Source organism: Panulirus ornatus, chromosome 20, assembly GCF_036320965.1.
Source record: "Panulirus ornatus isolate Po-2019 chromosome 20, ASM3632096v1, whole genome shotgun sequence".
NCBI classification, from domain to species: Eukaryota; Metazoa; Arthropoda; class Malacostraca; order Decapoda; family Palinuridae; genus Panulirus; species Panulirus ornatus.
Window position 1 is genome coordinate 41801069 of NC_092243.1, and position 14787 is coordinate 41815855.

At 39.2% G+C, this 14787-nt stretch overlaps 1 protein-coding gene across 1 annotated transcript in view; it reads left to right on the forward strand.

Moving 5' to 3' along the window:
* Window positions 1-14787, forward strand: part of Mekk1 (mitogen-activated protein kinase kinase kinase 4) — a 1037736-nt gene that overhangs the window by 320015 nt on the left and 702934 nt on the right. Inside the window, exon 12 of the mRNA XM_071674802.1 lies at window positions 512-658. Within this exon, the coding sequence (XP_071530903.1) occupies window positions 512-658 (147 nt within the window). The remainder of the gene's footprint in view (window positions 1-511; window positions 659-14787) is intronic.

Consider the following 14787-nt stretch of genomic DNA (forward strand, 5'->3'; position numbering starts at 1 on the left):
ACATGTACATTTTTTTTAATTTTCCAAAAGAAGGAACAGAGAAGGGGGCCAGGTGAGGATATTCCCTTAAAGGCCCAGTCTCATCCTCTCTTCTTAACGCTACCTTGCTAATGCGGGAGATGGCGAATCATATGAAAGAAAGAAAAAAGATGTCTGAGTATGTATATGTATGTATATGTTGAAATGTACAGGTATTTATATTTGAGTGTGTTTGTGTTTATGTATATACATGTGTATGTGAGTGGGTTGGACCATTCTTTCGTCTGTTTATTTGCGCTACCTCGTTAATACGGGAGACAGCGACAAAGTATAATGAATAAATAAATTTATTTATTCATGAATATGTATATATGTCTGTATATGAGTGGATGGTCTTTCTTCGTCTGTTTCTTGGAGCTACTTTGCTAATGTGGGAAATGGCGATCAACTGTAATAATCTTAATGAAAACGATAATAATAATGTGTATTTTGAATATTTCACTTATTTACATGTATGTTCTTTAACTTAAAGCAACATAGCATGTCACATGCTCTGTAGCGTGGGTGACTTTATTGATACTGGAATAGACGATCAGATGGCAGCCATGCAAGATTCCACATTGGAGAACCTTGATGATTCCAGTGATGAAGACGAAATGGATCAAGATGATATTCAGAAGTAAGTAGGTTAATGATTTTGATATGAAGAAGTGAGGTGCACTGTAATTTTAGGATTTTTTGATGATGCTATACATGATCTTACACACCCTTCTTTTCTTTGATTTAGCAGGACTATGTTGACCTTTGCTGAGATGCACTAATGTGCACCTCAGTTATTTTTATAGATTAGAGCTTTTAAGGTAAGGTATGAGTCTTGTGTCCTATAGTAGTGGAGATGAAAAGTTGGTGATATATGATTAGCAATATAGGATTTATAAATGGAGATAGTTCAATATTTGTTTGGAAAGGGCATGTTGCTGAGAGGATGGGAAATTGCGAGGACCTTTTTGAATGTATAACCAATAAGAAGGATTACAATTACCTTTAAATGAAGTTAATGTAATACTTTAGTGGATAATTTAGTTGTGAACACTGAATTAAAGAATTATTTGTTAAGTGATTGATCATTTTACTATTTATTTATTTATTTTGTTTTGTTGCTGTCTCCCGCAGTTAGCGAGGTAGTGCAAGGAAACAGACGAAAGAATGGCCCAACCCACCCACATACACATGTATATGCATACACATCCACACACGCAGATATACATACCTATACATCTCAACGTATACATATATATACACACACAGACATATACATATATACACATGTACATAATTCATACTGTCTGCCTTTATTCATTCCCATCGCCACCTCGCCACAGTGAAATAACAACCCCCTCCCCCCCTCATGTGTGCAAGGTAGTGTTAGGAAAAGACAACAAAGGCCACATTTGTTCACACTCAGTCTCCAGCCGTCATATAATAATGCACCGAAACCACAGCTCCATTTCCACATTCAGATTAGGAATAGAGTAGTGAGCAAAAGGAAAAGTCAGAAGGACTCTGTATTTGCAGACAGTAGAAGAAAGTTGAAAAAAAGTCATAACAGTAATGAAATTTTTAGAGATGGGGATTCTTTAGGGTAGAATTTGCTCTTTATAATGTACCTATTAACAGTTAGTTAATTGCGCACATACCTCCATGATGTACTGTCATGCTTGCACGGGCCACCTGGTACCATACCTGCAAAGGGTCGAATACTGGTTGTAGTAGATGGTCTACAGTTCAACTAGTTTTTGTCCTCCCATAGGAGCTGGTTAATAGAATGGATACCTGGCATAATCTAGGGTTGAATGTGTGTGTGTGTGTGTGTGTGTGTGTGTGTGTGTGTGTGCACAGGAAGTAAAGACATTGTATGCCTATACAAGGGTAAGAAGACAGGGTAACATGAGTGTAAAATTCTTTCTTCATAAAACATAAATAATGAAAAATAGTAATCACACACACACACACACACACACACACACACACACACACACACACACAACACACACACACACACACACACATGGAGAGTAGGTTTCAGAAAACATTGAGATATCTGAAGAGACAGCAACAAAGCAAAATAAATAATAATATAAATAAATCTGAAGAGTAATGGAAAAGTATAAGAGAGCAAATGAATGACTTCCTATAGAGGAGAAATTACCTAAGTGAGAGGAAATATGGTTTTAGGGAGGACAGGTCATGTATACCAAACCTTTTAGATTTCTATGAGAGAGTGGGATCTGTCATACACAAAAGGGAGGGCTAAGTAAATTGTTTATATCTTGTTTACTAGAAAGCATTTGACACAGTACTGCATTGGAAGATGTTTGTTCATAGAACACTATCCATAGGTCTGTTAAACCTGATGCTTTTTGAAGTTTATATGGGTCCCTGCTGTCAGCTCTTGTTTAGATGCCACTTTGTGTTTTATGGAATTTGGGTGTGAGAGACCCATCAATAGTAATAGTGTGGGGGATAGATAATCTATGAATAATAAATGGACACACATCATGGTAATGTAGGAAAGCTCCTTATCTGTCAGGAGGAAGCAACTGTTCTGGAGAATAGATGTGTGTTATTTTAAGAACTTATAATAAACAGTTTTTGTGCTGTGTTGATAAGAGTAATAACTTTTTTATTTAAATTTTCAGTTTTTCTTGCTTTTTTTTTTTTATAAAAGTTCTTTTCATTGATGTTTTATTTATTTCAGTATCTTAAGAAGGTAAAGTAAAACTTAAAGTAAAGTTCTGTACATCTTTTGTTTTTGATAGATTGCAATTTAAATTACTTTCATTTTTCCCCAACTGGGTCTTTTGGACCCAAGGGTAGTGAAATCGTTCCAACACGTGACAGAGTTTTGTTTTGTGATCCTTACCCTCCTTGATCCATGTGAATGACAAACTTGAAGGATGGACTCCTACCTGAATATGTTTGCAGATGATACAAAAATCACAAGAAGTGAAAAGTGAGGAGGATTTCAACAGCTTACATGGGGGCTTAAACAGACTCCAAAGTTGGACAGGTACATGATTGATCAAATTCAACCTAGGGAAGTATTTAGTAACGAGGATAGGACAAAGTGAAAGAAGGACCCAATATGATCATTATCTAGCTGAGGAGAAAAGTAAAGGAGGCAAAAGTTTTCCTTCACAAGTTTATGAATAGCTTTGAAGTATATGGTTAAGGAAATGTACTTCAAACTGTTCAACCTCAACCCCTTTCTCTATCAACAGCAGTGTCCCACAAGGCTCTTTCCTGTCTCCTGCACTTTCTCTTCTTTTTATATGCTGACAACACTGCACTCCTCCACATCCTTCACTTCTTTTCCATCTTCTCTTTTTTGATCTGTATCTCATCTTGACACAACTTCCTCAGTAAACTCAGGATTGGACAGGATATCTCAGTGGGATAAACAAAATCTAGTTAAGTTTAATGCCTCCAGAACCCAGTTTCTGCCCATCTATGTTAAAAATTCTTCACAACTTTCCTCTTTCCTTTGACATTTCTGTAATTCCACCTCTTGACTCATTGAACATACTTGGCATTAATTTGATATTCACTCTATCTTGGAAACCCCAAATTTTGGAAATAGTTAACTCTGTCTCTAAAAAACTGGGAGTCCTCTTTACATGATGAAATTTCTTTTCTTTTGAACATTTTTTCCATATATACAAAGGATTGATTTGCCCTTACTTAGAATACTGATCTCATGCCTGGAGTGGTTCTAGCTCTGCCTCCCTGCTAGACAGAGTTGAGTCAGAAGTGGTCTGACTTATAAACTCCTCCAGGCTAACCTCAAAACTTGACCAGTTACCCTATGCCACAATGTTGATTCACTTTCCCTCTTCAGTGGGTATTACTTCAATTTTTGCTCCCGAGAACTGGCTGCTTGTGGACCCCCCACCACCAGGTAGACAACTCAAAACTTGGTAAACTATTGCATCATGATTACTGTCAAGGGTGGGCTGTTTTGATAACTGTTTCTTTCCCTACAACTCAGAGCTTTGGGACTCTTTACTCTCTCTTCCCTTTTCAGTTAACTATGACCCGACACATTTTAAAAGACAGATTTTTCACTTCCACCAGAATTAGTAAAAACTCTCCGATCTCTTCATTTTCCCTTTCGTTAACCTTTCTGTCTTTCACTTAAGACCCAGTCTTGAGATGGACTTTTGACTGTGACTGGAGCCTCCAACCAAATATTATATATATTTTCTGTCCCTGTGATAGGGGAGAAAGAATCCTGACTCTGTATTGCCTGTATGTCATAGAAGGCAACTAAAAGGGGCAGGAGTAGGGGCTAGACCCCCTTCTTGTATTTCAGTTTCTAAAACAGGGAATTGAAGGAGGAGCCATGCAGGGAGTGCTCATTTCCTTCGAAAGCTCAGGCTGGTGTTGAAATGTGTGTGGATGTAATCAAGATGAGAAGATAGGAGAGATAGGCAGTATATTTGGGGAAAGAAACCTAGATGTTCTGGCTCTGAGTGAAACAAAGCTCAGTGGTTAAGGGGAAGAATGTTTTGGAATTGTTTTAGGAGTAAAGTCAGGGGCTGATGAGAGGATAAGAGCTTAGGATGGAGTAGTGCTAGTCAGGGGATAGCGAGAGGACAAGAGCCTATGCAGGAGTAACGTTACTTCTGAAGCAGAAGTTGGGGGAGTGTGTGACATTGTAAAGAAGTAGATTCTAAAATGATGTGGATAAAACTGAAAGTGGATGGTGAGAGATGGGTGATTATTATTTGTGCTTATGCGCCTGACCATGAAAAGAAAGATCATGAAAGGCAAGCGTTTAGGAGCAGCTGAATGAGTGTTTCAGTACTTTTAATGTAAGAAACAGGGTATTAGTGATGGATGATTTTATTGCAAAGGCAAATAATGTGGTGTTTGAGGGTATCGAATAATTGGAACGTGTTGGGAGTTCATTGTTATGAATGGAAATGATGAAGAGCTTGTGGAGTCGTGCTCTGAAAAACGACTCTCAATTGGGAATGCATGGTTTAAAAGAGGGATATACAAAAACATATGTTTGTGAGAAAGAGAGATGGTCAAGAGATTATTAGATTTCATACTGATTGACAGGTGTTGAATAAAAGTGACTTTTGAATGTAAATGTGCTGAGAGGGGCAGCTGGTGGGATGTGTGATCACTATTTTGTGGAGATGAGGGTGAAGATTTGTAGAGGTTTTTGAAAAGAGAGGAAACAGTGTCAGGGAGAAGAGAGTGGTGAGAGTAAGTGAGCCTGGGAAGGAGACGTGTGTGAAGAAATGCTAGGAGAGACTGAGTGTTTAATGGCGAAAGGTGGAGTGGAGTGAAGAATAGGAGGTATTTAGGGAAGCAGTGATGGCATGTGCAAGAGATGTATGTGGTATGCAAAAGGTGGGAGGTGGGCAGATTAGAAAAGGTAGTGAGTGGTGGGATGAAGAGGTAATGTTGTTAGTGAAAGAGAGAAGAGAGGGCTTTGGGAGGTACTTACAGGAAAGGAACGCAAATGATTGGGAGATGTACAAGAAAAAGCAGCAGAAGGTCTAGAGGAAGGTAAAGGCGTTGTAAAAGAGGGCAAATGAGAGTTGGGATGACTAAGTATCATTAAACTTAAGGGAGAATAAGATGTTTTGGAAGGAAGTAAATAATGTACTAAAGATAAGAGAACAAATGGGAACATCATTGAAGAGGGCAAAATGGGAAGTGATAACAGGTAGTGTTGAAATGAAAAGGAAATGCAGTCAGTAGTTAGATGGACTATTACATATGTTTGATGATAGAGTGGCAGATGTAGGGTGTCTTGGTCAGTGTGTTATGCGAAGTGAAGCATGGTGAGTGGTTTGGTGAAGGGAGAAAAGGTGGTGAAAGTCTTGCTTAAAATGAAATGTGGCAAGGCGGCTTGAGTGGGTGGTATTGCTGTTGAATTTATTAAGTAAGGGGATGAGTGTTGTTGTTTGGTTGGTAAGGATATTCACTGCATGTATGGATAACAGTGAGATGCTTGAGGATTGACAGAATGCATGTATAGTGCCATTGTTTCAAGTTGAGGGCAATAGAGGTGAGTATTCAGACTAACTTGGTAAAGTTTGTTGAGTATGTGTGGTAAGTTGTATGGGAAGGTATTGATTAAAAGGATAAAGGAATGCTCAGAGCATCAGACTGGGGAGGAACAGTGTGATTTCAGAAGTGGTAGAGGATGTCTTGATCAGATGTCTGCTTTAAAGAATGTGTGTGAGAATATTTAGAATAACAGATGTATTTGTGTGTGGCATTTATAGGTCTGTAGAAGGCATATGATATGGTTGCTCGAGATGCTTTTTGGTAGGTCTTAAGAATATAAAGTGTGGGAAGAAAGCTGCTAGAAGAGAAGTTTTTATCAAGGGTGTAAGGCTTTTGTACTGATAGGAAGAGAGGAGACTGAATGGTTCCACATTAAGGTTGATCTGTGGCAGGAGTGTGTGATGTCAGCATGGTTGTTCAAATTGTTTACGGATGGGGTGGTGAAGGAGATAGAATGAGTCTTGGAGAGAGGGCTGAGTATGCAGACTCTGGGGGATGAGAGGGCATGGGAAGTGAGTCAGTTATTGTTTACTGATGATGCAGCATTGGTGGCAGATTCAGTTGAGAAACTGCAAAAGTCAGTGACCGAGTTTGGAAGAGTATGTGAAAGGAGAAAGTTGACTGTGAATAAAAGCAGGGTTATTAGGTTTAGCAGGGTTGAGGGAAAGTTAGTTGGGGCATCAGTTTGAATGGAGAAAATTTGGAGGAAGTGAAATGTTTTAGATATCTGGTAGTGGACATGGCAGGGAATGGAACCATGGAAGCAGAAGTGAGTCATAGGGTGGGAGAGTGGTAAAGGTTCTAGGAGCACTGAAGAATGTATGGAAAGGGAGAACGTTATCTGGGAGGGCAAAAATGGGTATGTTTGAAGGAATAGCAGTCCCAGCAATATTATATTGATGTGAGTCATGAGCTATATATAGAATTGTGTGAAGGAGGGTGAATGTGTTGGAAATGAAATGTTTGAGGATAGTATTTGATATGAGATGGTTTGACTGAGTATGTGATGTAAGAGTAAGAGAGAAGTGTGGTTGAGAGAGAAGAGGGTGAGCTGAAATGGTTTGGACATATGGAGAGAATGGATGAGGAAAGGTTGACAAAGAGGATATATGTGTGAAAAGAGGAGGGAACTTGGAGAATGGGGAGACCAGATAGGCAATGGAAGGATGGAGTGTAAAGTTTTGAGGAACTTGGGCCTAAACATGCTATAGGTTGAAAGGCATGCACAGGATAGAGTGAATTGGAACAGTCTGGTATACTGGGATTGATGTACTGTTAGTGGACCGAACCAAGGCATGTGACATGTCTGGGGTAAACCATGGAAAGGTTTGAAGGGTCTGAACATGGATAGGGTGCTGAGGTTTTGATGTGTTATACAACATGATAGCTAGATAATGAATGTGATTAGATGTAGCCTTTCTTCGTTTGTTCTTGACATTACCTCATTAATGTGGGAAATGGTATATAAGTTCAAAATAATGAATTATTGCAACAGCTTCACTTAATTTCCCTGTGCAGTAATTCTGTTTGAATGACCCCAGGTTTTGTGTACATCTGCATCAATCTTCTTTCTCTCTGTATGTTGATCATCTGAAAATGCTCTTTCTGCACTTCCTAGCCCACTTTTTTTTAAGTAGGTTTGTGTTGAAGTCAGTTCCTCTTGGACATTTAGGAAAGAACCATCATTCCTCATTTCATTTCTAATGAATTTGCCATCTTTCCTCAGAATATAAGTGAATCTTTATCATACCCAGTAACTATACATTTCATATCTCTAAGGTCCTCTCTTATCTCATGAAACGTTTCATGTTCTTTAGCTTAATTCTTCAGTTTCTGTATTGTCATCTCTAATTATGTTGTATGATTGTGTTTCTTAATACTTCAAAATGTATCTCCAAGCATTTGGTCTTTGGTGGCTCATGATTTATCTCTCCCTCAAGTTTTTCATGTAAACCTAGCTCTACCTTCCTGATCTTGGTACTTCCCTTTATCTGAAACCATTTCTAAAGGTCTTAACCCCAAAATGTCACAAGTCAGATGATAATTCTAACTGAGCAATGCATTGAGACAAATATTTCTGCATTGCATTTTATACCTCAATTTCAAGGCTGCTTGCTGATCCTAGGTGGTTGCTAAGGTGGCAGTGTGTGCTAATTTCTCCCTAGAGTCAGTCATCTTCCAGCCATGCCAATTAGAGAACATTTTCATGAGTTTCCTTGGAAGGATATTGAGATGCTTTTAGCTAGACTTAGAGAACTAGGTCGATGAATTATTTGTCATTGATTTTCTGCTTTTGAATCATGTGGATAATGATTTTATGGTCAATAGCTCTTTCTTCCAGTACTGAAAGCTGACCAAGATGAGGCAAGGGAGTGCATTTTAGCAAAATCGGAGGTAGTGTTGCCATTGTTTATTTGACCTCAACATCACTTCATCTGTCTGGTGAAACTTTTTATTCATGTTGAAGGCCCCATTCATGGACAGAAGTCCACATCAAGACCAGGTCTAAATTGAAATATAGAGAGAATTATGAAAGGGAAAAAGAAAAGACAAGTGAAAGCATGTTCGAACTTTGAAGGAGAGAAAAACCTGTCTTTTAAAATGTGCCAGGTTATAGTTATTGGGAAAGACATGAGAGGGTAGAGAGTTCCAAATCTCTGAGGTGTAGGGAAAAAATTAGTTATCAAAGTGGCCCACCTCTGAGTTGCCAACAGCCACACAGAAATATGTGATGCAGCAGCTTACCAAGTATTCCATGATCTAGCTAGTGGTGGGGGCATACAAGCAGCCTGCTCTCAAGAGCAAAAACCAAAGTAATACCTATAGAAGAGGGAAAGTGAACTAATGATACGGCATAGGGCAAGAGGGTCAAGTTTGGAAGTTAGCTTTGGAGAGTTTATGTTGGACCGCTTTCAACTCTGTCAAGTAAGGATGCAGAGCTAGAACCACTCCAGATGTGAGAGCAACACTCCATACAAGGATGAATCAGTCCTTTCTTTCAACAGCATCTGTTCAGAAGAAAAGAAATTTTGACATCTAAATAGAATACCCAAATTTTTTGGCAGACTTACCTGTTCCTGTAATGTGTGGTTTCCAAGAAAGAGTGGATGTTGCAGTAATACCATGTATGTTCATTGAGTCAAGAGGTGGAATTATGGAACTGTCAAAGGATAGATAAGAGTTGTGAGGACTTTTCAACAGATAGATGGTTACAAACTGGGTCTTGGAGGCATTAAACTTAACAAGATTTCATCCATCCCATTGAGATATCCTCTCCAAGTCTGAGTTTAGTTAAGAATCTGTGACAAGATGAGATGCAGATCAAGTGAGAGAAGGAGCAAAATTGTAGGATGTGGATGAATGCAGTGTTAAGTCAGCAGGAAATCATCGAAAAAATGCAGAAAAAGTGTAGAGGACAGGACAGAACCTTGAGGGACACCTCTGTTGGTGGAGAAAAGGGAGGAGGCTGATCCATCAACAACACAGAGATAAATTGGCTGGAGAGGAAGCTAGATATGAAGGAGCAAAGTGAGGGAGGAAAGCCAAAAGAGTGGAGCTTAAGAGATTAGACCCCTGATGCCACATATGAAGGAGCAAAGTAAGGGAGGAAAGCCAAAAGAGTGGAGCTTAAGAGATTAGACCCCCAATGCCACACCCTATCAGAAGCTTTGGATATATCAAGGGCAGCTGCACATGACTACAAAATCTTTCAGGGTTGATGACCTGATATTAGTAAGATAGGAAAGAATATCAGCAAGCAATTTCACCTTGTGGAAGCCATACTGGTGACCAGAGAGAAGGCTGAGTTTTGAAGTGACTAAGGATATGGGAGTTTAGGAGGGATTAAAAGACTTTGGAGATGGTAGATGTCATAGCAATAGGATGATAAAGTGGACAGAATGGTCACCCTTCTTAGGGATGGGATTTATCAATGCATGCTTTCAATGAGAAGGTAAAGTTTTGGTTTTTAAACAGAAACAGAACAGACAAGCAAGCACTGGTGCATGTTCACAGGCACTCTTTCAGTACATGGGGATGATTGCCATCAGGACCATAAGCCTTGCTTTTGTCCAAAGAAGGACACCTTTTTCAGACAATCTGTAAATGTAAAGAGATTCTGGGGAGTGGCATAGGATTAGTAAGAGGAGCATCAAGTGGTGAGGGAATGTTAGAGTTATCCAAGGTGGAGTTAGAGAAGTTGAAACCAAAGAGAATTGCTTTGTCTTTGGGAGAGACAGCTGTAGTACCGTCAGAATGGAAAATTAAGGAAAGGTATAGCGACAGAAGTTGTTTGAGGTGCCCTTAGCTAAAGACCAGAAAGACCTGTCAGTAAATGAAGAGGAGAGATTATCGCACTTCCTTTGAATAAAGGTACACTTTGCCTGATGGGTAACATGCTTGCAGTGATTACTGGCTGTGATAAAAGCTGAATGGGAGTCAGAGGAAGGAGAGTTTTCCAAGCCTGACATGACTGAATGAAGAGGTTGTTTTAGAGGAAGAGGGGTTAAATGCTTCCATTCCCACAAGAATAACCTCGGATATGTGTTTGATGGAGACATAAGCATTATCATATAAGAGACAATAATTTACCCAAGGAAAGTCAGGAAAGAAATTATGTGAGTTATTCCAGTCAACTTTGTTGAGGAGCTAGTATTTTCACTTACAAGGGCTGCTGGATTGAGAGGTATCATTGAATAGCTGGTAATTTCCTTGAAAGTTAAGAATAATCCTAAGGAATCCTTCGAATATGTAAGACAGAGGAAGACAGTAAAAGAAGGAAATGTAATCCTAAGGAATCCTTCAAATATATAAGACAGAGGAAGACAGTAAAAGAAGGAATTGGACCATTACAAAATGAACATGGCACACTAACTACTGACAACAAGGAAATGACTACCATACTAGATAATTCTTTCAACTCTGTATTCACAATTGAAGAGATCTCGAATACCACAACCACTGAAAATGTTTCAAGGACCTGATAAGAGTTGAAGGTTAGAGAAATAAAGAGCTCTGAAGGACTTAAATACCTGGACCAGTTAAGTCCTAACGAATCCAAGGGCTCAGATAATTTTACTCCAAGATTTTTAAAAGAGGTCAGAAGACAGCTGATATACTCCATAGCAAAAATATTCAACAAATCTCTATTGGATGGTCAGGTGCCAACTGACTGGAAACTAGCAGATGTTACTCCTATATACTAGAAGAGACAAAAAGTGTGCCTTGAACTACCATCCGTAAAACAATGGAAAAAATATGAGATAAAATTGTCATGTTTCTAGAACACAGAATTGGACAATTGACGTGGTTTCTGCTGCAGAAGATCCTGCCTGATGAATTTGCTGGAATTTTTTAATGTTATTTATTAGAATTGGGAAGATGAATTACTGTCTGATGTAGTATATTTAGATTTCCAAAAGGCTTTTGATAAATTACCTCACAAGAGACTTTTACATAAACTTAAAGCACAGGGAATTGATGAAAAACTCTGTACATGGATCAGAGACTGGCTTACCGGAAGAAACCAGTGTGTTGTATGAAACAGCAAAGCATCAGGTTGGCTAGATGTAACAAGTGGTGTGCCACAGAGATCAGTCCTGTGCCAATTCTTTTCATAATATACATTATTGACCTAGAACTCTGTCTCATATCTGAGATCTCCAAGTTTGCTGATGATACCAAGCTAGGAGGTAGAGCTGTATACAGGCAGGACAGCAAAATGATTCAAAGAGATCTTAACTTACTAGCAGAATGGTCAGACAGGTAGCAAATGAAGTTTAATGTAGACAAGTGTAAATATATCTACTTTGGAGACAAGAATGTATGTTATAACTACAAACTATTCAGAATCTCTCTAACTAAAGTAAGTGAAGAAAAGGACCTTGAAGTTGTCATTAGCAACAATCTGAGATACACCAAACAATGTCAAGTAGCTAGTAAAAACGGCAACCAAATGTTAAGTTTCATAGCCAGGAACATAGAGTAAAAGACACCAGAAACAATTCTCACATTTCATAATTCTCTAGTAAGACCACACCTTAAATATGCAGTCCAATTTTGGTCCCCAAACTATAAAAGAGACGAGGAAAAATTAGTGCAAGTACAAAGGTGCTTGACAAAATTGATCCCATCCCTTAGAAATCTGGCATGCGAAGAGAGGATAAAATGATTGGATCTCTTCTCCCTTAAAAAAACGTAGACTTCGCAGCAACTGAATCCAAGTGTTCAAAATTCTGAACAAGTTCAGTAGAGTAAATCTTTTCGAAGTACAAAAAAATATGATTACCAGGACAGATGGAATGAAACTCAAAGCTAAAAGATGTGGAACAGATGTGGAAAAAAGCTTTTCCTATAGGTGTGTTGAGCTTTGGAATAAGTTACCATCAGATGTAGTAAATGCTAAGACCATAAATACCTTCAAAAGTTGTTTAGACAAATATTTTACAAATTTAGGTGTACTCTTAAGAAAAATGCCAGAAATAAACTAAGTGACACTGGTAATAATGTGCAGCAGCAAGGAGTCGGTGATAGCTTGAAAACTGCTAAGCGTAATTACATTCTTGTCAAGTTAAAATCTTGTATTTTTTTCCTTTTTTCACCAGACAACCCAGTTGTGGGCCAATCAGACCTACTGTTGTCAGTCTTTGTCATGTAAACTCATGTTAACTTTTATGGTTTTCTTTCATGAAATTTATGACCAAAGAATCACATAGATTAAAACAAGAAAAGATGTAAGTCAAAAGAATTATAATTTGTAATGAGAGTTGGGGTGAGAGAGTATCATTCAATTTTAGGGAGAATAAAAAGATGTTTTGGAAGGAGTTAAATAAAGTGCGTAAGACAAGAGAGCAAATGGGAACATCGGTGAAGAGGGTAAATGGGGAGGTAATAACAAGTAGTGGTGAAGTGAGAGGGAGATAGAGTGGTTATTTTGAAGGTTTGTTGAATGTGTTTGATGATAGAGTGGCAGATATAGGGTGTTATGGTCGAGGTTGTGTGCGAAGTGAGAGGGTCAGGGAGAATGGTTTGGTAAACAGAGAAGAGGTAATGAAAGCCATCAGGGTGGCGGGTTTGGATGGTATTGCAGTGAAATTTATTACAAAAGGAGGTGACTGTGTTGTTGACTGGTTGGTGAGGATATTCAATGTATGTATAGTTCATGAAGTGCCTGAGGATTGGCGGAATGCATGCATAGTGCCATTGTACAAAGGCAAAGGGGATAAAGGTGAGTGTTCATATTACAGAGGTGTAAGTTTGTTGAGTATTCCTGGGAAGTTATATGGGAGGGTATTGATTGAGAGGGTAAAGGCATGTACAGAGCATCAGATTGGGGAAAAGCAGTGTGGTTTCAGAAGTGGTAGAGGATGTGTGGATCAGGTGTTTGCTTTGAAGAATGTATGTGAGAAATACTTTCAAAAAGATGGATTTGTATGTAGCATTTATGGATCTGGAGAAGGCATGTGATAGAGTTGCTCTGCGGAAGGTATTAAGAGTTTATGGTGTGGGAGGTAAGTTGCTAGAAGCAGTGAAAATTTTATATTGAGGATGTAAGGCATGTGTATGTGTAGGAAGAGAGGAAAGTGATGATTGGTTCCCAGTGAATGTTGGTTTGTGGCAGGGGTGCGTGATGTCTCCATGGTTGTTTAATTTGTTTATGGATTGGGTTGTTAGGGAGGTGAATGCAAGAGTTTTGGAGAGAGGGGCAAGTATGCAGTCTGTTATGGACGAGAGAGCTTGGGAAGTGAGTCAGTTGTTGTTTGCTGATGATACAGCACTGGTGGCTGATTTGAGTGAGAAACTGCTGAAGCTAGTGACTGAGTTTGGTAAAGTGTGTGAAAGAAGAAAGCTGAGAGTAAATGTGAATAAGAGCAAGGTAATTAGGTACAGTAGAGTTGAGGGACAAGTCAATTGGGAGGTAAGTTTGAATGGAGAAAAACTGGAGGAAGTGAAGTGTTGTAGATATCTGGGAGTGGATTTAGCAGCAGATAGAACCATGGAAGCGGAAGTGAGTCACAGGGTGGGGGAGGGGGTGAAGTGTCTTGGAGAGTTGAAAAATGTGTGGAAGGTGAGAATGTTATCTCGGAGAGCAAAAATGGGTATGTTTGAAGGAATAGTAGTTCCAACAATGTTATATGGTTGTGAGGCTTGGGCTATAGATAGGGTCGTGCGGAGGAGGGTGGATGTGCTGGAAATGAGATGTTTGATGACAATATGTGGTGTGAGATGTTTGATCAAGTAAGTAGTGAAAGGGTAAGAGAGATGTGTGGTAATAAAAAGAGTGTGGTTGAGAGAGCAGAAGAGTGTGTATCGAAATGGTTCGGTCACATGAAGAGATTGAATGAGAAAAGATTGACAAAGAGGATATATGTTTCAGAGGTGGAGGGGACAAGGAGAAGTGGGAGACCAAAGTGGAGGTGGAATGATGGAATGAAAAAGATTTTGAGTGATCGGGGCCGGAACATACAGGAAGGTGAAAGACATGCAAGGAATAGAGTGAATTGGAACAATGTGGTATACCGGGGTTGACTTGCTGTCAGTGGATTGAACCAGAGCATCTGAAGCGTCTGGTGTAAACCATGGAAAGTTTTGTGGGGCCTGGATGTGGAAAGGGAGCTGTGGTTTCCGTGCATTACACATGACAGCTAGAGACTGAGTGTGAACGAATGTGGCTTTTGTTGTCTTTTCCTAGTGCTTTCTAGCACACACGGCAGGGTACCA